This window comes from Elephas maximus, chromosome 19 (genome assembly GCF_024166365.1).
Source record: "Elephas maximus indicus isolate mEleMax1 chromosome 19, mEleMax1 primary haplotype, whole genome shotgun sequence".
Taxonomy (NCBI): Eukaryota; Metazoa; Chordata; class Mammalia; order Proboscidea; family Elephantidae; genus Elephas; species Elephas maximus.
The window spans coordinates 55,232,730-55,259,812 of NC_064837.1; the positions used below are offsets into that span (position 1 = coordinate 55,232,730).

The 27,083-nt window shown below is 44.0% G+C and overlaps 1 protein-coding gene across 2 annotated transcripts in view; it reads right to left on the minus strand.

Moving 5' to 3' along the window:
• The window catches only part of ERN1 (endoplasmic reticulum to nucleus signaling 1), a 99,769-nt gene that overhangs the window by 20,313 nt on the left and 52,373 nt on the right, over window positions 1-27,083 (minus strand). For both annotated transcript variants that reach the window (XR_007514083.1, XM_049860183.1), the window contains exons 3-10: window positions 19,178-19,211; window positions 18,297-18,369; window positions 11,875-11,947; window positions 9,136-9,258; window positions 5,397-5,498; window positions 4,250-4,511; window positions 2,512-2,590; window positions 1,238-1,403 (exon numbers count right to left, since the gene is read on the minus strand). Coding sequence is in view for 1 of the 2 variants with exons in the window: in XM_049860183.1 (XP_049716140.1) it covers window positions 1,238-1,403; window positions 2,512-2,590; window positions 4,250-4,511; window positions 5,397-5,498; window positions 9,136-9,258; window positions 11,875-11,947; window positions 18,297-18,369; window positions 19,178-19,211 (912 nt within the window). In the remaining variant the exon portion in view is untranslated. The remainder of the gene's footprint in view (window positions 1-1,237; window positions 1,404-2,511; window positions 2,591-4,249; window positions 4,512-5,396; window positions 5,499-9,135; window positions 9,259-11,874; window positions 11,948-18,296; window positions 18,370-19,177; window positions 19,212-27,083) is intronic.

A 27,083-nucleotide genomic window follows, 5' to 3' on the forward strand; every position in this document is an offset into this window, starting at 1 on the left:
AATTTCCATCTTGGCATTTAAATTGCCCAGGTGGAGTTCTATTCCTTCTACCATCTCATTGTGAAACAGGGCACATGTGCTACATGGATGGGGAGCAAGGCTTCTGGAAGGCTCTCACTCAGTCAATGTTCTCCACAACTCTTTGTGATGACCTAGTATTTAGCACACTGACGAAGCATGGATTGATTGCAAAGGACCACGGGAGAGACAAAATTGAATAAAACAAGGAACTGGCACTCAGTGTGGCCTGATGATCTGTTTAGGTCTAAAACTGAATGACTCTATCCTGCTGTAATCACTCCGGGCATTTGCTAGAGACACAGCTCCTCTCTTCTCTGCGTGGTTTGTCACACTGAATGTCTCTGTCCCCAGCACCCCTCGCCCTTGGTTGTCACTAGAACATCTTATCTCTCCTGCTGACAAGGCCTCCAATTCAGGCCCCCACACCTACCTCGGGGCCAGCAGGGATGGCATCAATAATCGGAAGGGAAAGGAAAAAAGGGACTTCCCATGCCCACCCCAGACAATACAGCCCAGGACCTCTTCCCAAGCCCAGCCTTGAACTCGTCACTACCTTAATCTCTTTCTCCTGGGTCTTCAACTCTCTCTTTCCCCAATCTTTTCACCCCCAACCCAAACCAACTCCAAGTGAATTCTTCCATAGAAATAGCCTGTTTCCGTACCTATAAAATGGAAATAACAAGGGCATCTACCTCACACGGGGTCACTGTGAGAATTAAATAAGGAAATTGTACTCCAAAGTGCTTGGCACCACTCCTGGCACATAACAGCATGCTCAGTGTATGTCAGATACAATTACACAGATTTACATTATCTACTACTTGACTTTTGGGACATTAAGTGTTTAACACTTTTTGAGAATTGACTTGGTAACACAGCTACCCTGTCTGTTTTCCTTGGGGGAGCAAAATGTCCCAAGGTCTAAACCACAGACTTAGAAGTGAACAGAGCACACTGCATTCAGAGTTGAGCTGACTGTAAATCTGCAATGGCAGCCTTTGCCCACCAGGAGGCAGTACCTGACCATCTACAGCTTGGAGAATGCTGCTTTTATCTATCCACCAGCACTACTTGCCACAGAGTGGATGCTGACTCATGGTGACCCCGTGTGAGTAGAACTGTCCTCCACAGGGTTTTCACTGGCTGTTTTTTTCAGACATAGATTGCCAGGCCTTTCTTCCGAGGTACCTCTGGGTGGAACTGAACCTCTTCTTACCTATCAGAAGCCAGTAATTCCTCAGGTAGTTGAGCTTGTTCTTCCCTTTGAGTCCAGGGTCAAACTTTAGGTCTGTGCTGGGCGTGATCACACACTCCCCTTTGTCCCCGATGGTGACACCGTCAGTCTGGGGGCCTTCCAACAAAGGAAGAGTGCTGCCTCGGGGCTGTGAAGACAGAAATGGAGGTGAGGCCGGGAAAGCCCTCCAGGTGCACGTTTGCCAAGTCCCACCGAGCATCTTCCCAGTGACTGTCTAAGCGCAGAGGGGCCTGGCACACCTCAAGATAAGCGGGATCTCTAGTGTGGGGCTGGTCCAAGTAAGCCACGAAGGCCCTAAGACTGGGCAGGAGAAGCTCCTCCCCCAGGACTCGACAGCACTGCACTGATGTCCTTAACATGGATGCTGTTTTAGTTTCTCATGTCTGGATACTGGGGAGCAAGAAGGAGGTGTGTGTGGAATTCTAAGTAGCTATTATGTGAAGCGGATATAAGTGCCAGAGGATGAGTGGGCATCTACTAGTCCATATTCCAGAAGTTCAGTCGGAAGCAGTTAACAGGTGTGGAGTGAGCTCCAGGCCCCGTCAGGAGCTGGCTCTGGCACTGCTGGAGCTACAACAGCAGCACCTGCTGCCCTACCCATGGGGCAGCCCATCGGTTCACTGGGAAGAAGAGAGAAGCCCACCAAACTGTTGAAGCACTTCAAGGGTCAAAACAGGCGTCCAGGATCACAATGCCTCAAGCATTCAGGGAGCGAGCCTTAGAAGGCTGGAGCCCCAGGAGGCTTGTGTAGATCAGGAAGGAGGGGAAGGATCTGAGTAGGAAAAAGGAAGCAGGAAGGCACCTGATGCTGGAGGAGCAGCTGGAACAAAGGCTCAGAAGAAAGAAAGATGAACGTGGACTTTCTGGAAATCTAGGAGAAGACGCACCTGGTTGGATGGTACAACTCCCACAGAGAAACTAACAGTGTGGCTGATGGGCATGGAGGGACTGGACTGGGGAGGGCCTTGAACACCAGCCTGCAGAGTTCAACTTTGAACATGCAGCAAAGGGGAACAGCAGCCAGCACTTCCTGGGCTTTAGGAAGCTGCTCCGGCATGCATTTCGCCTCCCAACGCAGATTGTGGTCTGTGCAGAAGTTGGTTTTGAGGATTTAAGATCTGTGTTTTGCGTTCTCAACCAATAAGATGTTCATCTATAACTCAGCCATTTGTTGCTAAAATGGACAAGGAGTAGTCAGGCGGCTTCGTCTGTGAGGCTCCCCCCAGCGGACTTACCACGACAGCGACCCCCTCATGTACCATGGAGGGGGAGGCGTACAGGCTGGTAGAGTATTTCCCAACGTACAAGGTGGGCCTGCGAGAGAAACAGACACACGCATTCTAAGGTCACTTAATTTCAGAATCCCACAAAAGGTGGCTACTTGGAGGGAAGAATTGTAGCCCCAAACCCCATCCACAGGAACAACTAAATTAAGCCCCAAGCAAAGAGGAAAGCAGCGGGGATGTGAGGGCTGGGCACAGCCCTGGGGACCAGGAGAGCTGGGCTTCAGGCCCCAGCTATCACTCACTGCCTAAAACAGCATGGACAAGCTACCTAACTGCAAGCCTTGGTTTCCTCATGTGCAAAATGGCAGGGCTGGACTAGAATATGCCTGTGACGGCCTACAGAAAGGACTACGTTTGCTGATCATCCGGAAGAGACCAGATGTACAGCAACGGCTGCCAAAACCTTGAAGGCTACCCTGACCAGGGCACACTTTGGTAATCAAGCTATTACTAAAATCACCATTCCATCTTGTCATTTTTAAGGTTCTAGAGGTTCTACAGAAGCCCTGAGAAACAGTCAACTGCTCTAATCTGAATGCCTAAGAAATGCCTAAGGGATGCATAAGAAATTCAAACTGGGTGAGACTTCTGGTCCCCCCAGCTGGGTGGTCCGTCCGTCCCTTACTGGGGCATCAGGAGGGGATGATGGTACGGCTTTGTCTGTGGTGTCCGCTTGAAAATGGCAGACGCCACACCTTCAGATCCTTCCGGTTACTACCAACAGCCAATTTGGGATCGGTCAGCTACGAAATCACCTAAACCTCTCTCAGTAAATATCTTACGTTCGAATGGTGTTTGACAATTACAGAACACTTTCCTGCACGCTAACTTATTTGACCTTCCCCATTACTCTATAAAGTAGGAAACTGAGGCTCAGCAAGGTTAAGTGACTTAGTTATAGGCTACTGATAGGTGGAGACTGAACACAGGTCTGTTGAGTCTCAGACTCACACGTATCATAACAACCCTTTCTTCTGATTTTTAAAAATGAATATAATCTAAAATAAAATTCTAGAAAATACACGAATAAAAAAGTCTCCTTTATTCCCACCACTTGAGATATATCCAAATTGTACCGTGGTGATAATGGCAGTCTCTTTGCCCTCCCCATCCATAACTTAATATTAAAAAAATCTGTAGTATCCAACAGAATTTCAAATTCGCATGGACTCTAGACTTCCTGGAGCCATGGAGGGTGGATGCACCCCTGAAACTACTGCCTTGAGATAATCTTTAAACCTTAAACCAAAAATATCCCCTGAAATCATCTTAAAACTGAAAAACTGTTTAGCTTAACTATTAAAAAAAAAAAAATAGGTCTGCCTTTAGCATTATACTCTTTTAAGAACTATCTACACAGGATCAAATTGACAACAGCAACTCAAAAGACGAGGTAGGAACATTGGCGGCAGTAAGTGTATGTGAATGAGGGAGGAACAACTCAGAAAAGGAGGGTGAGAATGGTTGCACAACTTGAAGAATGTAATCAGTGTCACTAAATTGTACCTATAGGAACTGTTGAACTGACGTATGATCTGCTGTGTATTCTCAACAACAAAATATATAAAATTTAGAAAAAAAAAAAAGGTGCAGTATCAAGGGATGCCCTTCTTATGTTCTGAGGTTTCTGAATGACCACAAGGCCAGGTCATAGCTGCCCTCTTCTGCCCCGAGTTCCCGGACTCACGTCAGCTTGCTCTTGGCCTCCGTCTCCTTGGGGAACGGGTACTTCCACTTGGTGATGCGCCCCACCTCCCCAGACATGAAGGTCAGATAACGCAGGGTCTCCACAGCGACGTTGATGTGCATCACCTTCCTCAGACCCTCCCGCTGCCAAACATAAAAGGCCACCACAGGGGAGGCGTAGTTTTGGATCCACAGGACGTCCCCAGATTCACTGTCCACGGTCACCACCAGCCCATCACCATTCGACACAAAGTGGGACATCTCTGCGGCAGATCAGACAAACAAAGCAAGTCAGGTCTCACCCCATTTCACAACCACATCCTCCACTCTCTCGGCAAGTTGTGGTTACTCAGCTGGAGGCAGCAAGACTTCTGGAGTATTCTCAGGTCTCCTCTGGACAATTTCACTTGTTTCCAATGAACTCGCTCAGGGTCTGCAGTATCACGACACTGGGAGCTGGCCTGGCTCATAAACTAATATAGAATTGCACTCCCTGAGGCAATTTAAGGTGACATTCTTTACTGTTCTATTCAAGAAGCAAGAGTAAATACTGAGGCGAAAGGGGCAAGTGGAGATGCTGCTGATCTGGCATTTTGTAGCAATCATTTTAAAAATCTATCAACCAAGCTGAAAGACCACGACACTGTCTGCATCTGGCTCAGGAAGGGGCACCCAAACATAGACAAGCAAGACTACTCGGCAGAGATTGCCAATGGACTTCGAGACACCAGTGTTAAGATGGAAAAATCGCTGTTTAGTTTTCATTTGAGCTGGGGGAAGGTTAACTAGAGAAGTTCCTAGGGGATGAGCCACACTTAGAGAGTGGCCTTCTTGATGGGGCTGCTCAAGTCATATAAAAAAACAAAAAACCTGGTTTTTAATTCTACTTCCCATGGGCTTATAGTGAATTCCTTCTTTGACACAGAGAGACTCATAAGGCATGCCTGTCCTTCTCTCGGTTATCCTTCAGACTTTTCACCCAGGCCCTTGATGCAGTGACTGTTGGAAGCATTTACTACAAGACCAGGGAAAGTCCAGAACCTGGTGAAGAAGAGTCTTAAAAGAAAATCCTACTTTCTGGAGCAACTGTTTCCTCATAGGTCAAAAGTACCGGCCCAACCTTCCGAAGCTGACCCGAAAGCACTTACTGTAGTCCATGTCGTCCTCAGGCAGCGAGGCTGCATAGTCAAAGTAGGTGGCGTTCCACCGGAGCTCTCGGTTTTTGGTGTCATACATGGTGATGGTGTACTCTGGAGAACACACACCAACCCATTACCACGGGTGGGCTACAGCACCTACTGAGATGTTGACCTTACCTAATTTATAACCAAAAAGTCCTCCCTACATTGCATGTAAGAAAGTCCAGGCTATCTACGTGGAAAGAGAAGAGCCATATGGAGGAGAACCGAAGTCAAACACATATGAGCAAACCCAGCAGAAGGCATGTGGAGCAGAGACAAGCCCCTTGCACCCTCCCTGGACTTATGATTCAGAATAATGAGCAATATAATGGCCATTGTTTTAAGCCACTTAAGTGTTGGAGTGGTTTATTATACAGCAATAGATAACCGATATAGAAATTGGTACCCAGAAGTAGGATGGTGCTTTAACAAAAACTTAAAACATGTGGCATGGACTTTGGGACAAGGTGGCAGAAGAGGGCTGGAAGGACAACAAGAGCATCATGAATAGAGACTGAAAGCACAGCAGGAGAGCCAATACTGGGTTGAAAAGGGGCAACCATCTCATGTAGTGATAGCATAACTAGCCAGACTGCCACTTGTGCCAATTCGTGGATCTGGCTAAGTAGATCTCCAGGCTGCATGCAGAAAGTGCCGAATAGTTTCTCTTGGCTGTGTACAATACAGTGAAACCTGAGAAAGCTGGAGCCTGTGTAAGGCGGAAACCTGTCAGAGAAGGAAAATTCAAATATTTTCTTCTAATAAGGAGCTATTGAAAAGTGGTAAGACTACACCCTGTCAAAGGCAGAAAACTTGCGAGATCCAGAAAAACGAGGCAGTCCTTTCAAGTTCTGGCTCTCACAGGTTTCACTGTATATTGGAAGAGAAATGAGCTAAAGAAAAAACACTGCATTTTCTAGCAGAAAATAGAGGAAATATAGAGGGTCCAGGACTATCTCATCATCTGGCAAAGGATTCTCAACATAAAAAATGGCCTTAGGGTAAGATAAAATCCAGGGCTCTGCCAGTAAAAAATGGCCTCAGGGTCAAGATCAAATCAAGGGTAAGGATTGGCACGAAACCTCAGAAATATTTAAGGTAGTACCTTACACAAACCCTCTCAGCTAGATAAGAAGGTTATAAGAACTATAAGGGTATTCTACCATAGCATAGAGAGAGAGGGGCCTGTCGCAAAGAGATTTGTGGGTATGGCTTTTATTAAGTGGAGTGGACTATAATTTGACACATGGGAAATCCACAAAGTTTTTAAAGTGTTTTATCAACATGGACTAAAAGGACCAGAGACAGTCAAAAAAAAAAAAAAAGGGCTCTAGACCTCCAACTCGTAGTGGATAAGGAACAGGCTGAAAAAGCTACAAAACTTATAGTTATTTCTACGGAAAAGAAAAGAATTCTCAGAGAGAAGAAGCAAGAGCCACTAAGAAGAGCATACTGCAGAACCAATCCCAGAGGGCAAAATTGGACCCTAATCAAGGAATACTCCCTGTTCCCAGAGTAGGGGAACCTGAAAACCTATGCTTGGCTGGATTTCAGAATTACTCTGGACCAGTGATTGCTATGTGCCTCTCTTTTCTTCCCTTTCTGAATGGGAATGTTTGCTGCAGCTGTCCCGTCCCTACTTCATTATCGTATGTTGGGTTGGGGGACGCAGAAGGGATATCCAGGTCTCTAGATCAAGAGAAGCTGCATCTGAGTAGCCTCCTCCACCTCCAGACCTGATGCCTATCATGAAATGCTGGATTTTGAGACTGATGCTACATTTGGACTTTGGGAGTCTGGGGAGGGAGTGAGTACCTCCTGCACGAGGGAGGGCTGCAAACTATTGTAGTCAGAGGGAAGACTGTGGTAGGTTTTCTGAAAAGATCACCCCTAATTCTTCCCATTCCTGTAATGTTCATGGTACTCGTCCCATCAAGAGGCGCGGTCTATTTCTCCTCTCCTTGATTCTGCGCTGGCCTTGTGACTTGCTTTGACCAATAGGCCACAGTGGAAGTAAAGTTCTGAGACTTCTGAGCCCAAGCATTGTAGCTTCTCCTTTTACTCAAGCAGGGAATCCAGTCGCCATGTAAATAAGTCCATATTGTCTGTGTGGAGAAAGGCCACTTGGAGGTGAACCAAGGTCCCAGGTGTGAGTGAGCCCCGCCAGCACCATGTGGAGCAGAGACAAATCAACCCTGCTAAGCCCTTTTTTTTAAGCCCTTCCTGAATTCTTTTTCCTCTGAATCATGGAGCAGTAAAATGATTGTTGTTTTGACCACTAAGTTAGGGTGGTTTGTTATGGAGCAACAGATAATGGAAACAAAGCTTTACACACCTAGGCGCACATATTTCTTCTGATACCAGAGCTTATTCTAACTTCCTCAAGTACCCCCACTCTACCTGAAAACTGCACAATTTTTATCCCTGGGTTAAGCTGGAACCACTGTAAGGCTTTACTTAATAGAAAAAGTAAGGAAACAAATCCAAAGCGGTCAGTACAGCTGGAATACTTGATTTTTGTGGAGTGGAAATGGGGGAGCAAGGGGTGGGCCCTGCAATCTAAGTACAGACCTTCCTCTTAGCGTCTGGAGAGCCTGCCCAGCTGCTAGAGGGGCCAAGATTAGTTTCACAGATATTTGGGAAGCCACTGTTCTCCACAGCACCTGAAGAAAGGTTCTTTCTCTCTCTCAAAGCCTTAGTTACCTGAATGTTTAGACCTAAATTTCCTGCTCTATTGTAATGATTTCATCCTAGGTTTCTGGTATAACTTCTTCCTACTAAATATTTTCTTGCTTCCCTTTTAACTTCATTTTATCTGTCATTCAATTTTTACTGAGTAATCTATCTGTCAGGTGCTGAACACATAAAAATGAATGAGGCAGATTCCTTGTAGTAAAGGGCTTACCAGTCACCCAGTCACATGTCTGAGCATCTACTGTGTGTCACGCCCTGTGCTGGGGGTGAGGGTATAGCAGGGAACCAGACAAAGTCCCTGACCTCAGGAAGCTGACAGTCTGGCGGGGGCGACAGAGAATAGGCAAATAAATTTCTAAGTATGTTGTGACAAGCGTTAAGAAGGAGAGCAGAACAAGAAGAGGTAGAAAAAAACAGGAAGTGGGGTGGTGCGGAGGGTGCTATTCATCATGCCAGTAAAGGGACAATGACCAGCGGCAATATGGCTGCTACCACAATGCCTGGGCAAACTGCTCTGTGTGCTCAGAGGACAGAAGAGCCAAGTATCGTTTGGCAGGATGGGGAGCTGGGAGGCTGGGGAAGAGGCTTTACAGAGAAGGGGACTTTTGAGCAGAATCATGAAAGAGAGGACATTTGCCAGGTAGGCAAAAACATCATACCTGGTGGAGAGGGAGGCACTGCTAACGTTTTTAAAAACCCAGCACTGCTTATTCTGGGAGGTGCGGGGGGTTCACCCTGATGGGATAACATGTAAGCGAGGGAGATGCAAGGAGGGCTGATCAGGTGGCTGCCATGTCCCAGGGGCATTGGGGGCTGTGGTACAGAGAGTTTGGGCTGTACCCCGTGGGCAATATGGAGCCACTGAAGGACCTTTCAAAGGGGAGCAGCATGCTCAGATCTGTGTTTGGAGAAGATAGCTCTGGCCACCTTATGGAGAATGAACCTGGAGGGAGTGACTTCGGATCCTTGTGGACGCAGGCAGGTTGTGAGTGATCAGAGGTTCCCTTCTTACCTGTTCGCCCGAGATACAGAAGAGAGGTGGATGGACAGAGACTTTCTGCGAAGGCCGATGACAAAGTCTGCTGCTTCTCCCCGGTCAGGAGGTCAATAACATACCAAATGTCCTGCTTTTTACCTGGAAGGGTCACATGATACACTGTTGTTCATACCTGTTCTATAATGGACAAAAATCACTGCCAAACCAGCAGCCCGAGATGTTCTCTGTGCCGAGAGAGATGGCTTGAAGTTCACTTGGTGCCCAAGACATCTCTGTGATGCTCTGAAGGTGACAATGTAAATGGTAACGTGGAAATAATATTTTTTGAGCCACTGGGTCTTACATTAACTTAATAATTAATCATGGTATTAAATAGTACTCCAAACCTAATAAACCCCCAAAAAAACCCACTGCTGTCAAGTCGATTCCAACTTATAGCGGCCCTATAGGACAGAAGAGAACTGCCCCATAGAGTTTCCAAGAAGCGCCTGGCAGATTCGAACTGCTGACCTTTTGGTTAGCAGCTATAGCAGTTAACCACTATGCCATCAGAGTTTCCGAATAACCTAATCATAAATCCAAACCAAACCCATTGCTGTCAAGTCAATTTTGGCTCATAGTGGCCCATCTTTCTCCCATGGAGTGGCTGGTGGGTTCGAACCACTGACCTTTCGGTTAGCAGCTGAGAGCTTAACCATAGTGAAAAAAAAAAAAAAAAAACAAGTTCTTCAAGCTTCCAAGTTAAATTTTATTACTTTGATTAGTGGCCTTAAATATGAACGTTATTGCCTGTAAAGGACAATCCTTTTCCCATGCTCTAAGATCTGTATAAACATGGAAATTCACCCAGGAGCTCATCTCTCTGGTAACCATCATTCATATTTCTCAGCATCTCTACTAATTAGCTCACATGTAAAGAGAATCTACAGTTACTGTTTATAAGTATAATTAGCTGAAGCCCATAACTGGCCAGTGGAGTTGCTACAACCTGGTACTAATGAGGCCAAAGTCATCTCAGCCCCTGTCCCTTAGGTTATTCCCTAGCTACAGGCCAGACCCCTCACCCTGGTCAACTGATTAACAGGTATGAACAGGTGGACAGCCAAACAACACCATCAGGAAAACTCAAAGCATATGTTATCTATGGTGCGTCCACCAAAGCATCCTGGGGCTGATGAGTCGGCAGCAGTGCCTCCTGTCTGGAAGTCAGCACATTCACTGTATTTCTGTTTGGTGAGGTATGGCCTCTGGTCAGTTAATATTACTGCAAGGAATTCTTGGAAGCGGAGTAATGAGACACCAATGAAGATCACAGGACATGAGAAGCTACTAAAGCTACCCTCGATTCTAAGGAGCACTGGTGGTGCAATGGTTAAGTCCTTGGCTGTTAACTGAAAGGCTGGTGGTTCAAACCCACCCAGCGACTCTGCAGAAGAAAGACCTGGCAATCTGCTCCTGTAAAGATTACAGCCTAGAAAACCCTATGGGGCAGCTCTACTCTACCACATGGGGTTGTTATGAGTTGAAAATTGACTTGATGACACCCAACAACAACACACTTGGTTTTGACATATGTAACATGCACGCCTCTTTTGTATGTATGAAACTTGTCCATGGATCATAACTTTCTGTTCTCAGTGATAAAGATCTGAAAATGGAGTGAAACTTCATCAGACAGCTGCGACCATGAACCCTTTCTAACTAGCATGACACCATCTGGTTACTTCAAGGAGCATGAGAATCTACATAACCCAGCTACAACTTTCACAGATGAATCGGAAAGACCACCAAGCTATTAAACATGTTTAATGAACTCACTTAAGAGAGTGCCACACAAAGGTGATGGAAACAATATCCTAAGTACCCCAAAGTGATGAATCATTCACAGAAGCTGGATACCCAGGTAGGAAACTGTGACGCAGATGGTCCAACTTCACCTGGACTGGTTGGGAGGAAGAGCTCGGGCCACAGCCCAGAGGAGAAAGGAGACCTGTGCTGATCACTTCCTGCGAATCCCTCATCCTGAAGGTGTGGGAAGAAGCCAGGGCCCAGTGTCCCTACTAAACACTTCAAATCCTGCTGGCACTTGAGACCCAGAAATACACATTCGTCTCCAGAGGTATGAATAGGCAATAAGCACTTTCAGTTCCTCAGAAAGAAAACCACTGTATAAATACAGGGTATGATTACTACTACGATTTCCAGATAAAGGCAGCTCTACTTTGTGTTACAAATGCATTTTTATTGACATTTTGGCAGCAACAGGGGCAGAGAAAAGCAGGTGATCTGATGCAGTGAAAGATGTGACCCCTGTAGGTATGGAGGCAAGCTGCTAAGAGCTGTTTTTACCAAAAATCCTGAGAGCAGAAAATACGAAGAAAGCCCTATAATTAATAGGCAGAGCCTGGCTTCTCTTCCTTGGCTCAGATGATTGTATTCACTTTAAATTTCATCCAGTTGCTGCTGGGGATGTTGCAATCTTTAAATCGCTAGGGGTAGGTCAACACCGCAGCTAAAAGCTTGTTAAATGAGTAACCATATTAATGGTGTTAATTCCTCTCCCAGGTAGGGGGAACCCTTTCTTAATTGGCCAGCTGATCCTGGCAAGAACAGCATCCGCAGCATTAAGAAAGCCATTTCCCAGAAGGGCTGGCCAGGGAACGAACACACCTCTCTCTCAGTCACACCTCTTCCCAGACACCAGGACTGATTTCCAGAGATAAAATTTTAGGTGTTGAAAATGGGAACTCTTACCCATGTAAAGAATTCCATCTGAACTTCGGCATGGAGATGCCTGCACCAACTCTGGGATGGTAAAGGGAAGTTTCTTTAAAAAAAAAAAAAAAGGACAAAGAAAAAATAAGTTAACCAAGTCTTGTGCAATTATTACCAATTTTACTGGGCAGTGTGTTATTAAATTCTGCTAAAAAGAGAGAAGCACTGTAGATGGCAGATGGGAGTTGTCTGAATCAGACACCAGAGAAAGGGGGCGCCCCAGACTTCTACTCGCATTTCACACAAGCCCTTGGCTTCCAGGCCCCCGTGCTCTGTAACCTCCATCGTCTTTAGATACCAGGATGCAGAGGCCTCCTGAAGGTCTCCTGTCTACAATAAGCACTTCTGGGTAACACAAACCTTTTCTGAAAAGTGACACAAATATGGAGCGTTACACAATCTCTGAAATTCTGAGGGTGGGAGAGAGCGTTCTCTGGTCTTGGAAAATTGACCCAGAGATGGTTAGCCTGAGTAGAACGGCAATGCTTTTTAGGATGGGAGTGAAACATGATTTTAATTCTGAAGAGAAGCAACCCCACACCCAGCTTAGACTTTGGGGGGAAAAGAGAAGTCATTACACAGACAACACAGGAGTTTGAAGTGGAGAAGAAGTCTTAATGTTTTCTTCAAATAAATGATTCTCTATTGAAAAACAAGAAAACCGTACCTTTTGGTATAAGAAGGAAGTTACGGCAAGTGCCAGGAAGAGAAACCCAAAGGAATCGAGGGGTTTCAACTGCATTTCATCATAAAACTGATTCTTCTGAGTTAAGTCTACAGCTGACATCTGACCAGGCTTTTGGTTAATGCTTGTTTCAGTATATTTTATTTTTAGAACATTCTGTGTTCTTGAAACTGCTCTATAGGGCATCTGCTTCTGCAGAAACTCCAGGCTTCTACAATATTGTTGTCACCTTTTTCTCCACAAAAGTAAAGATTTCTCTCTAGCTTTAATAAACAGAATTTAAAAAAGAAAAAAAAAAACAATAATTTGGATTTCCCCATCATCCCAGCATTCAGAACTAAGTCTTAAAAAAAAAAAAAAGTCTTAGGATAGGGAAAATGCTACAAAAGAACCGTAACCACTGGGTTTTTGCCAGGTGTTTCTGAGAATCAGAAAGCAGTATAAGTCTTCCAGTCTGAAGTCTGATGGTCTCTGCTGGGCACTGCTAGAGGTCTCTGAAGTCAAGGCCTGAACTGGGAAGCACATTGTTTCTGGGGATGCTAAACCTAACAGAAGGGGGTGTGCGGGGTAATGGTTGGAGGGGTTTTTGGGGAAAAAAAATGAAGTTGCCATTGAGTTGATTCAGACTCATGGTGACCCCACGTGTGCAGAGTACAAATTGTGCTTCACAGGGTTTTCAAGGCTGTGACATTTTGAAAACAGGTTACCAGGCCTTACTTGTGAGGCACCTCTGGGTGGGTTCAAACCTTCAACCTTTCCATTAGTACCCAAGTGTGCTACCCAGGGAACTTTGGAAGCTAGATTTCTTTAAGTTCTAATTCCAAAAATCGTAGCTTTGGCCTTAGGCATTCTCACTCACCTCTCTAGGCTCAGTTTCCTCACCTCTAATATTAAGAGCTCAGCTGCTAACCAAAAAGGTCAGCAGTTTGAATCCACCAGTTGTTCCTTGGAAACCCTATGGGGCTGTCCTATAGGATCCACTATGAGCCAGAATTGCCTCAACAGCAAGGGGTTTGGTTTTTGGTTTAATACAGGGATTATACTTAAATCCCAGAGAGCTGCTGTGATATTCAAATGACATAATTTATGCAAATCACTCAACAAAATATCTGGCAAACTGAAAGTGCTGAAAAAACAGAGACGATGGTAATGTGGAAGGAGCCCTGGTGGTGCAGTGGTTAAGCACTCGGTTGCTAACCAAAAGGTCTGCGGTTTGAACCTACCAGCCACTCCGAGGGAGAAAGATGTGGCAGTCTGCTTCCCTAAAGATTACAGCCTTGGAAACCCTGTGGGTCAGTTCAACTCTGTCCTATAGGGTCACTATGAGTCAGAATGGCTTAATGGTAACAGGTTTTTTTTTTTTTTTTTTTATAATAACTTTTATTAAGCTTCAAGTGAACGTTTACAAATCCAATCAGTCTGTCACATATAAGTTTACATACATCTCACTCCCTACTCCCACTTGCTCTCCCCGTCTTGAGTCAGCCCTTTCAGTCTCTCCTTTCTTGACAATTTTGCCGGCTTCCCTCTCTCTCTATCCTCCCATCCCCCCTCCAGACAAGAGTTGCCAACACAATCTCAAGTGTACACCTGATATAATTAGCTCACTCTTCATCAGCGTCTCTCTCCCACCCGCTGACCAGTCCCTTTCATGTCTGATGAGTTGTCTTCAGGGATGGTTCCTGTCCTGTGTCAACAGAAGGTCTGGAGAGCATGACCGCCGGGATTCCTCCAGTCTCAGTCAGACCATTAAGTTTGGTCTTCTTATGAGAATTTGGGGTCTGCATCCCACTGCTCTCCTGCTCCCTCAGGGGTCCTCTGCTGAGCTCCCTGTCAGGGCAGTCATCGATTGTGGCCGGGCACCAACTAGTTCTTCTGGTCTCAGGATGATGTAGGTCTCTGGTTCATGTGGCCCTTTCTGTCTCTTGGGCTCTTAGTTGTCATGTGGGCTTGGTGTTCTTCATTTTCCTTTGCTCCAGGTGGGTTGAGACCAATTGCTGCATCTTAGATGGCTGCTTGTTAGCATTTAAGACCCCAGACGCCACATTTCAAAGTGGGATGCAGAATGATTTCATAATAGAATTATTTTGCCAATTGACTTAGAAGTCCCCGCAAACCATGTTCCCCAGACCCCCGCGCTTGCTCCGCTGAGCTTTGAAGCATTCATTTTATCCCGGAAACTTCTTTGCTTTTGGTCCAGTCCAATTGAGCTGACCTTCCATGTATTGAGTGTTGTCTTTCCCTTCACCTAAAGCAGTTCTTATCTACTGATTAATCAATAAAAAACCCTCTCCCACCCTCCCTCCCTCCCCCCCTCGTAACCACAAAAGTATGTGTTCTTCTCAGGTTTACTATTTCTCAAGATCTTATAATAGTGGTCTTATACAGTATTTGTCCTTTTGCCTCTGACTCATTTCGCTCAGCATAATGCCTTCCAGGTTCCTCCATGTTATGAAATGTTTCAGAGATTCGTCACTGTTCTTTATCGATGCGTAGTATTCCATTGTGTGAATATACCCCAATTTATTTACCCATTCATCCGTTGATGGACACCTTGGTTGCTTCCAACTTTTTGCTATTGTAAACAGAGCTGCAATAAACATGGGTGTGCATATATCTGTTTGTATGAAGGCTCTTGTATCTCTAGGGTATATTCCGAGGAGTGGGATTTCTGGGTTGTATGGTAGTTCTATTTCTAACTGGTAACAGGTTTTTTGTTTGTTTTTTTATAGTATTGTGGACAGAAACCATGGAGAGATATGCTGAAGATGAAATTCACCAGTGGAAGGCCAGCTAGTTCTACAAAGGCTTGCCCTTCTCCTCCCATTTGTTTCTGAAACAGGTATTTATAAAATAAAAATTACCCAAATGAGAGCTCACACGCCACTTACAGTCTAGGTAGATGGTTCTCAACCTTGCTGCACGTAAGAATCACTTGGAGGCTTTTAAAATGCTCTACTGAAGCATAACGTACAAACAGAAGAACACACGTAAGTGTACAGCTCAGTTAATCTTCACGAAGCAAACAGGCCCACGTAACCCGCATCCACATGAAGAAACAGAACATTTCTAGCACTCTGAGAGCCCCTTCTTTCCTTCTTTCAGTCATAACCTCCCAGGGTAGCCATTATCCTGACTTCAAGACAGCATAGACTAGTTTTTCCTGTTTCTGAACCTTACATAAATGAATCATTCAATGTATAGTCATTTTTGTTGTCTTTGGCTCAATGTTGTGTTTGTGAGATTCACCCATGCTGCTGTGGATCGTTGTAGACTGTTCACTCTCATTGCTGTGAAGTATTCCATTGTGTAACTTTTCCATAATTTATTTACCCATTCTGCTGTTGACGGCCATTTGGGTAGCTTCCACTTTTTGGTTATTACGAACAGTGCTGCAATATATTCTAGTATTTTTTTGGTAAATATATGCACCCTAGGAGGGAATTGTTGGTGTTGTTAGGTGCTACTGAGTCAACTCCAACTCACAGGGACTTTATGTATAACAGAACAAAATAGTGCCTAGTGTTGCATCATCCTTACAATTGTTGCTATGTTTGGGCCCATTGTTGTAGCCACTGTGTCAATCCATCTCACTGTGGGCTTATAAGGGAATTACTCAGTCAAAAAGGCATTAGTAGATACTGCCAAGTAGTTTTCCAAACTGGTTGTACCAATTTGTACTTCTACCAGCACCCATAGTTCTAGCTGCTCCATATCCCCACCAACACCTGTTTTCTTTTTCCAAAAAAAAAAAAAAAAAAAAAATTTTTTTTTTTTTTTTTCATTTTAGCCATTCTGGTGGGGTGGGTAGTAATTTGGCACTGTAATTCTAATTTGTACTTCCCTAATGAAGCTGAGCACTTTTTCATACGTTTATTGATCATGTGGATATCCTCTTTTGCCATTTTTCTATTGGGTTGTCTTGTTTTAACGATCCGTAAGAGTTCTATACATATTCCGAATATGAATCCTGTGTTGGATGTATGTATTGTGAATACTTTGTGGCCTGCCTTTTATTTTTTAAATGGCTTCTCTTAGTGAAGAAGAGTTAATTTTAATATAATCCAATATATAAATTTTCTCCTTTATAGCTAGTAGTTTTAAAAAAAAAAAATTTTTTTTTTTTTTTTAACCATGTTTAAGAAATCTTTACCTGCTCTAAGGTCAGGAAGATGTTCTACTATTTTTCTTTTTCCTTAAAGCTTTATTGTCTACATTTCCTATTTAGATCTGCCATCTATCAGGAACTGTTTTTTGGTTATGGTATGAGGTAGGAGTCAAGATATTTTTTTCCCTTGTGAAGAGTCCCATTGACTTATACCATTTACTGAAAAGTCCATCCTTTCCCACTGTACTACAGTGTCACATCTGTCATAAACAGGTGACCATAAGTATGGATCTGTCTCAACTCTTTTACCTGGGAAGCTTTTAAAAATCCTCACAGCCTAGATCAACTAAATTGTGACTTCTGGGATTGGGACCTATGTTCAGTATTTTTTAGAGTTCACCAGGTTACTATGGTTGAGAACCACTGGTCTGGATTCTCAGATGGAGGTCGGGATGGAATATCACATCCCTCTCTCCCAAGTGGACATATGCTGGGGGAATGGTACTTCAAAGTATATATCCCTCTATCCTCCCATTTGAGACTCATTAGTCAGAGTGAACCCTGTTACTAAAAGGAGTGTTAAATCATGTTCCAGTGTGTTGGCTGGGCCATGAGAATCTGCTGGTCTAGATCAGTGTTGCTGAACTCTGGTCCACATTTAAAAGTTCATCTAGACATGGTTTCAGGGGACATATAAGTCAAATGGCATAATAAAATCTGTTAAGAAAACATTCTGCAATCCACTTTGGAGAGCGGCATCTGGGTTCTTAAACGCTAACAAGCGGCCATCTAAGATGCATCAGTGGGTCTCAACCTACCTGGAGCAAAGGAGAATGAAGAACACCAAACACACAAGGTAATTATGAGCCAAGAGACAGAAAGGGCTACATAAAACAGAGTCTACATTAGCCTGAGACCAGAAGAACCAGATGGTGCCTGGCTACAACCAATGACTGCCCTGACAGGGAACACAACAGAGAGCCCCTGAGGGAGCAGGAGACCAGTGGGATGCAGACCCCAAATTCTCATAAAAAGACCAGACTTATTGGTCTGACTGAGACTAGAAGGACCCTGGTGGTCATGGTCCCCAGACCTTCTGTCAGCCCAAGACAGGAACCATTCCCAAAGCCAACTCTTCAGACAGGGATTGACTGGACTATGGGATAGAAAATGATACTGGGGAAGAATGAGCTTCTTGGATCAAGTAGACACATGAGACTATGTTGCCATCTCCTGTCTGAAGGGGAGATGAGAGGGTAGAGGGGGTCAGAAGCTAGCCGAATGGACAAGAAAAGAGAAAGTGGAGGGAAGGAATGTGCTGTCTCACTAGGGGGAGAGCAATTAGGAGTATATAGCAAGGTGTTTATAAATTTTTGTATAAGAGTCTGACTTGATTTGTAAACTTTCACTTAAAGCACAATAAAAAATAAAAATAAAAGTTCGTCTAGAAAGCTTTGAAAATATATTGATGCCCAGACCCCACTCCAGACCACCTAATCAGAATTCTCAGAATTGTTAAAGCTTCCCAGTTGATCTTAATGCGCAGCCACAGTTGAGGACCACTGGTCTAGAACCCTCAGAGTGGACAAAGAAACTGAATACACCTACCGTCAGGCCTTCATTATTCTTGCCCCCAAGTGTATACAGGCTGCCATCATTGGGGTCTGGGAGGAATGCAGGCCTAGAGATTAAGCAATAAGTATCAATGATAAGTTACAGCGCAGGGGACAGAACAAAATATCAAAGCCACATGGTTAGGAGAGGTTGGACGGTTCTGTATAAGATGATTCCACCTACTGCTCTCTCTCACCTTAGCTACAGAACAACAGAATATCCCTGTGGTGGTGTATACCATACTTTTTAGGTGCTGTTGAGTTGGTTCCAACTCATAACGACCCTACGTACAACAGAACAAAACACTGCCGGGTTCTGTGCCATCCTCACAATCGTTGCTATGCTTGAGTCCATTGTTGCAGCCACCATGTCAATCCATCTCATTGAGGGTCTTCCTCTCTTTCACTGACTCTCTACTTTACCAAGCATGATGTCCTTCTCTTGGGACTGGTGTGTTCTACTTGGAATGCACCATCATTTGAGGCTCTTACAGGTGGTACCTCACTTGTTCTCTAACACATACATTCTAGCATCAGGTCACATCTTGGTTTCCTCTCCATGATGTAATACAGTCAAGAGGGAGAGAGCCAAACACTCTTAAGCCCTCCTGAGGTCTTTGGAAGTTTAAGCTCAAAACTTATGTTTCATTTCAGCTTTTTTATTACCATCGGCCCCCCTCCTCCAAGGAACTAACCACACCTCTCCCCTCCAGAGACTTCCACCATAGCACCTGTAAGACTTCATATGTCTTACTCATTGTATTGTACCTTAAACATATGTACCTATGTACTCCCAGCAACTAGCTTCAGTAATATTGACTGAATAAAATAGAAAACAAATTAAAGGGAGGTATTGAAGCAAATCAGAAAACTTACTCTTCAACATGTGTTGGAACCTGTAGGACTGGATCTGTGCAAAAAGACAACAACAAAGACATCATCAGACAGACTCTAAAACATCACAATTCCTAGAGGGCTTCCAGGACCAAGTCACAAGTGGTACCAATAACTTAGATTGACCTGCATGAGATAACGTAGGTGAAGTCACTTTAGAAAACACACATGCACAAAGACACTTGTGATTGTTGTTGAGACCAATAGAGAATTGAGAGCAGAATGGAACTTGCAAATCATAGAAGGATGGACCAGTCATAGCCCATGATGGATAAGGTATGTCAAGCCATGGGTCACAGTGTCATTATCTGATCCATCAGGCCTTTGAAAACCTAAACCATCACCTTGTCAGATACCTGGAGTGGTACCAGATCTTCCCATTAGGAAAAGTAAAACTATGGCTTAAGAATCGATTTTGTTGTTGATGAGAATCTGATTGGATGGTAAATGGATACACCCCTTTTAGGCAGTAATATGGTGATCCTAAAGCCTTCAAGTGTTTATTTCCTTGGATTCCCTTTGATCTATTCTATACCTATGAAATCTAGTTTCAAAATAATACAAGATACAGGAAACTACTTGTATACAAAGATGCTCATAGTTGCATTATAAATGACATAACTATTCAATAATATGGCTAATTTATAGAATGTCCACTTGGCAGAAAAGTAAGGCTTCTAAAAGGGCTTATTAGGCTTTAAAACGTACAAATCGTCATGCTATTATATTTAGAAAAAACAGTGTTCTAATGCAACAATGTACTATGTAATGTATTAATGAATTACTGTAACTATGGGGAAATTCTTCAGTGCACACAGAAAAAACTAGATGGAATGACAAAAGGTTTACTATAAGTTATCTTTGTCAGAAGTGAAGATATTTATTCTTTTCTGCATTTCTCAAAATTTCTACAAGAGTAGGCATTACTTTTTCAATTGAAAAAATGCTTTTTCTCAAAGTCAATTTTATATTTACAGCAGTCAAAGATGGCAGAATTTCTCCCTCCCTAGATCTCCTGGGCACAAATCCAGGGGAAGTTCCTGATTCCTTGGGGAATGTGGCGTGCGTGTGGGGCGGGGGGCACGCGCACGCATGAACACTGGGACAGCGGCTCTGTGCTACACATCTACAATCCACAGGCATGAGGCTGCACAGTAATGAGGTATTTCCAGTGATAGAAACCCTGTGGCTATACATCCAGGCGGTATCAAGGCTGGGGAACAAGGATGGCAAACACCGTAATAAGACTGTATACAGAGTGACGGGGTCCACCGGCTCTCCTCATGATGACAGACAGCTACCCAGTACTCCTGGTCCTCGGGATCCTCAGAGGAAGGAAAGTCTTTCAAGCTTTATCGTCTGTTGACTTTGCTTTAACAGCCCAGCTCCCACGTGATGGCATACAGTGTTCACAACAGCAGAAGCACGCTTGCCATATGTGGTCTGTGGGCAGTAAACAAACAATTCACTAAACCAAAAACATTTTAGGAAGCAGAGGAGGAACTAGCAGTCAGTAAGCTTATGTTTTCTCTCCATTAATCACCTCTCAGCACACTCTCACAAACAGACTGATGCAAGAGACAGGAAACAAAGGCACATGATGAGCGTCCAACTGAAACAGACAAGGCAAAGTGTGATTACAACCCAGTTACCTCAGCGCAGCCCTGAAGCATGCAAGCCAGGAAAAAGCAAGAATGCATATTCCAAAGAAAACACAGCAGTGAGGAAGGCATGCTGTTGATTCGTTTCAGCCACCCTAAAGGTATCACAGATAAAGACAGATGAAGAGGACACTGCCAAATTCTAGCAGTTCACCAGAAACAAGACATGGAGACCAACATCACTTAGAATCCTGTTCATAGGCTTATCTTGGAGATATGTGTTTGCTCATTCACACAGACTCATCTTCAGACATTGAGGCTTCAGGTCCAAAAATGTGCCCTGCACCAACCAGAAAGGTTCCAGTTACGATACAGGACATTGCAGTAGATGGGGAAGTTCCTGGAACGACCTGTGTCTTAAAAAAAAAAAAAAAACCAAGCCTGTTGCCGTCCAGTCGATTCCAATACATAGTGACCCTATAGGACAGAGTAGAACTACCCCATAAGGTTTCCAAGGAGTGCCTGGTAGATTCAAACTGCCAACCTTCTGATTCGCAGCCATATCTCTTAACCACTACGCCATCAGGTTTCTAAGAACCATGATTTTCTAGGCTTAAACCCAACAAATCAAACCCACTGCCACCAAATCGATTCTGACTCACAGCGACCCCGTAGAACTGAGTAGAACTGCCCCCCAGGATTTCCAAGGGTGTATTCTTTACGGAAACAGACTGCCACATCTTTCTCCCATGTATTGGCTGGTGGGTTTGAACCGCTGACCTTTCAGTTAGCAGCCGAGTGCTTAACCACAGTGCCACCAGGTCTCCTTTTTCTAGGCTAAGGAGGAGACGAACTCTAGTAGGAGGACCTGCTGTTTGTCTTAGCCTTCCCATCCACTCAGTGAAAATAAGATACCTGGAATAAACTTCTGCAAAGTTGTAGGGCAGGTAAAAGCACAGCTATTAAGTCAGTTCTCACAGAAACTTCTTGGCTTCTGAGGTTAAGGTAACAACGAACTATTCTGTAGATTTTTTCCTTAAAGAACCATTTAAATCGGAGATCTGCTTTAGCATACTATGTTAAAAAAAAAAAAAAAAAAAAGGTATGGGGGAAGAGAGAAAACCAGAAATGGCAGACTGTTGACAACTGCTCAAGATGAGAAATGGGAATATTAGGGAGTTATTTTATCATCACTTTACATATGCTTGAAATTTGCCATAATAAAAAAGGCTCAAGATAAAAAAAAAATTGGAAAGCCAACAAAATAAAAACAAAAAAGCATCATCTGAAAACATGCAATAAAAGCCCAACATGAAAAAGTATCTGCTTTAGATTATAATAATGCAAACTGATATCAGACAAGATTCTTGTTTAGCGGAAAAAAAAAAGTTTTCAGCCACGTGAAAAGAAACACTGGTGTAACTGTCAGGCCATAAACAAATACTGCTGCAAAATACACAGCTCTATCTATATGGAGACTGATAAGGATAAAAGCCAATCTCATGTAGCTGTTTTACTTCCGGGGGGCGGGGGGCGGGGGGCGGGTGGCGGGGAAGAGGGTTACTTCGTAAGTGTAAAAATGGATGTTATTCAAGGTAAAGGTAGGATAATATAAGGTAAAGGTAAAGATATGAGAAGAGGGTGAATAAAAGCTAGAATCAATGTTTGCTCTCTCCAGGATTAACAAGGAAAGAAACAACCCTGCTCACTTCCCCCAGAACAGCCACTGGCCTCTCTCCATCCCCCTAGTGTGTCCTGCTCAGACCTGAACTGGCATGACCTTTAAACTTGGAGAAACCTGTAAGAACAGCTAGCCTGGATGAGGTTACAGGATGCTGTTGGTACCACTTTGTGCTAATCTGACTCTCCTTTTAAACAGAGACAGAAATGACTCAAAATAGATTTTCCCGTCTTTCCTTTGTCCAAATTCATAAAGGTAAAATCTTATACATCTCTATTTCCAAAAGAACGGAATTTTCATCTTTCCAAGGATAACTTTCTCACCTTTGTCCTTGATCCCACCCTCTTCCAGACTTTGTACCTCCGAGCTCTCCCTCTGTAACTGATAACCAGTTGCCCTCTAGTTGATTCTGACTCATGACAGCCCTATGTGTAGCAGAGTAGGGTTGTCAGTGGCTGATTTTTCAAATGTAGATCACCAGGCCTTTCTTCCAATGTGCCTCCGGGTGAACTTGAACCTCCAACTTTTAGGTTAGCAGCCGAGTACATTAACCATTGTATAACCTAATGATTGCCTCTGCTCCCTTCTTGAGCTGTGGGCCTACTGTCTTGGTCCACCCACCCCAACAGCCCTGCCCCTTCTGCTCCTTCGTATCTACTAGGACTAGATCCCATGTGCCCAGATGCACCTCACAGTTGCCCCAAGCCACTCTCAGAGGCAGCCTCCCCTCACTGACACTTCCCATACTATGGTTCACCCATCCCCCTTGAATCTCTCTACCTCTGAGCTACTGTGGCCCTAAACTGCCTGTTTTTTCTCCCTTCTCTCTCTAGACTCCCTCCCTCCTCCAACATACAGAAGAACACTTCCAGATTCTCCCTTCAGCCTCTCTTTTCTCTCAGGGAGCACACCCATCTCTATGCTTCAACCATAACCACACTGGGGAGACTCTAGGTCTTCATCTCCTGAGCTCTCTCTGGACCAACTGGAAGGTTCCACTGATTTCATATCAACATCTCAACCTTCACTTGTCCAAAGTCACGCCCTCCATCTTTTGCCCCAGTCAAGTCTACTCTTGGCTACCCTGTCTTGTTAGCAAAACCACAATACTCCTAGAAGATAACTAGCCCCAAACTACACTGTTGACACTTATTTCTCCCCAACATATCCAGTCCTTGCCAAATGGTGTGGTCTATTTCTATAATGATCATCATTCTGTTTCCTACTCCCAGCATTCCTTCGATACCATTAGAATCCCTCATCTTTCAAGACTTTCCTTTTCTCCTAGTCTAGATGTTCTTAGGAATCAGAAAAACCTAACCTCAAATCGCAGTTCTTCCAATTATCAGCTTAGTGACCTTAGCAAAGTTACTTAATCTCTCTGAGCCTCAATTTCTTCATCAGTAAAGGAAAAAAAAAGTAGATAACATTCACCTCATGGGGCATCTCTATGTGGATTAAATAAGGTTAAATATTTTATCATCAAGACTTTAAAAGTCAGTGCCTTGACACAGAGAAAAACGATCCTTTTAAAGATGTATATCAGATTGTGCTCCTCTGTCAAAATCCTTCAGTGGCTCCCTATCTCACTCAGTAAAGACTAATGTTCTTAGAGTGGCCTACAAATCCCATACAACCTTGCCCTCCCATTCCCTATCCCACCCCCCAAACAAACTCCCACTATTTTCCCTCTCACTCTATTCCAGCCATGCTGGCTTCCTTATATTCCTTGAATACCACCAAACTGGCTCCTACCTCATGGTCTTGGCATTGGCTTCCCTCTGCCAGTAATACTCCTCCCCCAGATGTCCACGTGGCATATTTTCTCATTTCCTCTAGGTCTTTGATCAAATGTTACCATCCATTTCAGAACGGTCTTCCCTGACCACCTCCTACCCCCTGGCATTTTCTACTTCTCTTCCTTGTTTAATTTTTCTCTGGGGTACTATGTATTTTAATTATTTAATGTCTGACTCTAACCACTGTAAGCTCTATGAGGGAGGGATTTATCTTTTGTTGTCTGTTATATCCTTAGATCTAAAACAATTCCTGGTGCAGTAGTAGGTGCTCAAAATATTTGTCGAATGGAGCAACCAATACACATTAATCTCCTTCCTACTTCCATTCTTGCCCAGTGTGGCTATCCATCACTGATCACTTCTAATAATCCAGCAGATATGCTCTGTCAACCTTCAACCCAGGATCTGTCTAGCAATCCCCTTTCCTCCACCTAGGCTGCTATATGAGCACTGCTGGAGAAAACCCCTACAATCATTTGTAGAGGTATCACCATATATCTATGCATAGCTGAGCCTCAGGTCATCAGGAGATAGTTTTATCTACTTCCTGGTTGGCCTCCTCCCCATTCTCCACAGGAGGTACTTCAAACCTTCACTCCTTGCCTCAAGGCCCCTTTCTCTCTGCAAATGACTTTGTCTCCTGTGTCACAGGGGAAATCAATGGGACAGGGTGAACACTCTGAAACTTCCCACCCTTCAACCTCCAAGTTTACCCAACTCCACCCTTCCCTTCACATCTCTACAAAACAACAATGCTTTCATCTTTGTGTTCCGCTCATATCTAGAGCCCCTAGATGGTACCCTGTCTCCGAGGATCTTCAACAATGCCCTTCTGATTGGCTAGCTTCTTCTGCTCTGCCTATAAACACACAAAACCGCTGGACTCCCCCTTCTCTCTTGCACTTGCTTTCTTTTCTCTCCTAAATGGATCTATTTTAAGTGTACAGTTTTATGAATCTTGACAAACATATATGCCCATGTAACCACCCTTGCAATCAATGTATCGAACATTCATGTCACCCCAAAATGTTTTCTCATGTCCGTTTAGAGTCAATACCTCCAACTCCCACTCCAGAAAACCACTAATACATTTGTTTTGTCTGCTCTAAAATCTCACAAATGGAATGATACAGTAGGGACTCTTTTTGTGTCTGGCTTTTTTCTCTGCGTAATTTTTTGTGTGTGTGTGTGGTTAAGAGCTTGGCAGCTAACCTAGAGGTTGGCAGTTCAAATCCAGCAGCTGCTCCTTGGAAACCCTATGGGGCAGTTCTACTCTGTCCTATAGGGTTGCTATGAGTCAGAATGAACTCGATGGCAATGGGTTTTTGGTTTTGTTATGTGTATCGCGGTTCAGGAGCCCTGGTGGGACAGTGGGTTAAGAACTCAGCTGCTAACCAGAAGGTCAGCTGTTTGAATCTACCAGCTGCTCCTTGGAAACCCCATGGGGAAGTTCTACTGTGTCCTGCAGGGTTGCTATAAGTCAGAATCCACTTGATGGCAATGGGTTTGATTTTTTTGTTTTGTTTATCACAGTTCAATCTTCTTCTATTGCTGAGTAGTATTTCACTGTATGAATATGCCACAATTAACTTACCCATTTACCTGTTGATGGACATTTCTGTTGTTTCCAGTTTTGGGCTATTATGAAAAAAGCTGTTATAAATATTTGTGTACAAGTCTTTATGTGGATCTATGTTTTCCTTTGTCTTCGGAAATTTCCTAGGAGTGGAATGGCTTAGTGATGTTTTTACATTTGACTACAAGAAAGTACCAAACAGTTCTCCCAAGTGGTTGTAATATTTTACATTCCCACCAGCAATGCATGAGAGCTACATTGGAGTTTCTAAAATACTGATTCCTAGGCCCTCCCTCCAGGAGGCTGATTCTGTAGGTACAGCCAGGAAATTTGCTTTCTAAACACGCTAGGTGATTCTGAGACTGAGCAATACTGGAAAACCATTGCTCTGCACCCCCTGTTCTACGTTCACACCTCTGTGCTTCCTTCCACTCCCTGTCCTCTGGCTCCCACCTTCAGAGTAAGATCAAAACTTCCACTGTCAAGTTCTGGTCACCAAATCTAACCAACATTTCCAAATCCTCCTCATCAGATATCCACTTGGCATTTGGCAATGTTCTCCCTGGGAGTCCATGCCCCTATCGCATTTCCAACTGCTTATCCAGTATCTCAACCACTGATGCCAGATCTCCTAGAACCTGCTCCTCCTTTTACATTCCCCAGATTGGCGGTTGGCCCCACTTCCAACCAGTCACACAATCTGGAAACTCAGAGGTGTCCTTGACTATCCCCTTCTCTTAATTCTCCCTCTATCCCATTCAATTAGATGCCGAGTTTTTAAGACATGACTTACTAAACATTTCTCCAAATCCATGTCTTCCTTTCCACCTCCTTTACCACCGCCTAAAGACGGTTACTACTTGTCCTTATCTCAGATCTCTGCTCCCTTGGATACTCTCTCTACCCTCTGCCTGTGGTGGCTTGATAAAGGCAAATCTGTTCATATCTTTTCCCCACACAAAATCCTATAATGTCTCCCCTCTACCTACTGAATATCTCCCATCTCTGTAGCTGAAGTCAGAGGTTCTCCAACTTTCTTGGTACATGGCACCCTTAACGTCTCTGTAATTTTTTCATAGAGCCCTCAACCAAAAGAAGTATCTAACAGTTCCACTTACTAAATAGGTAGGGCCAAACAACTTAGTAAGTATTTAGGTCCTAACAACTTAGTAGCAATTCGAAAAGAAAAAATGCTACACATAAATGGACAGAAAATATTTCCTAAAAAAAA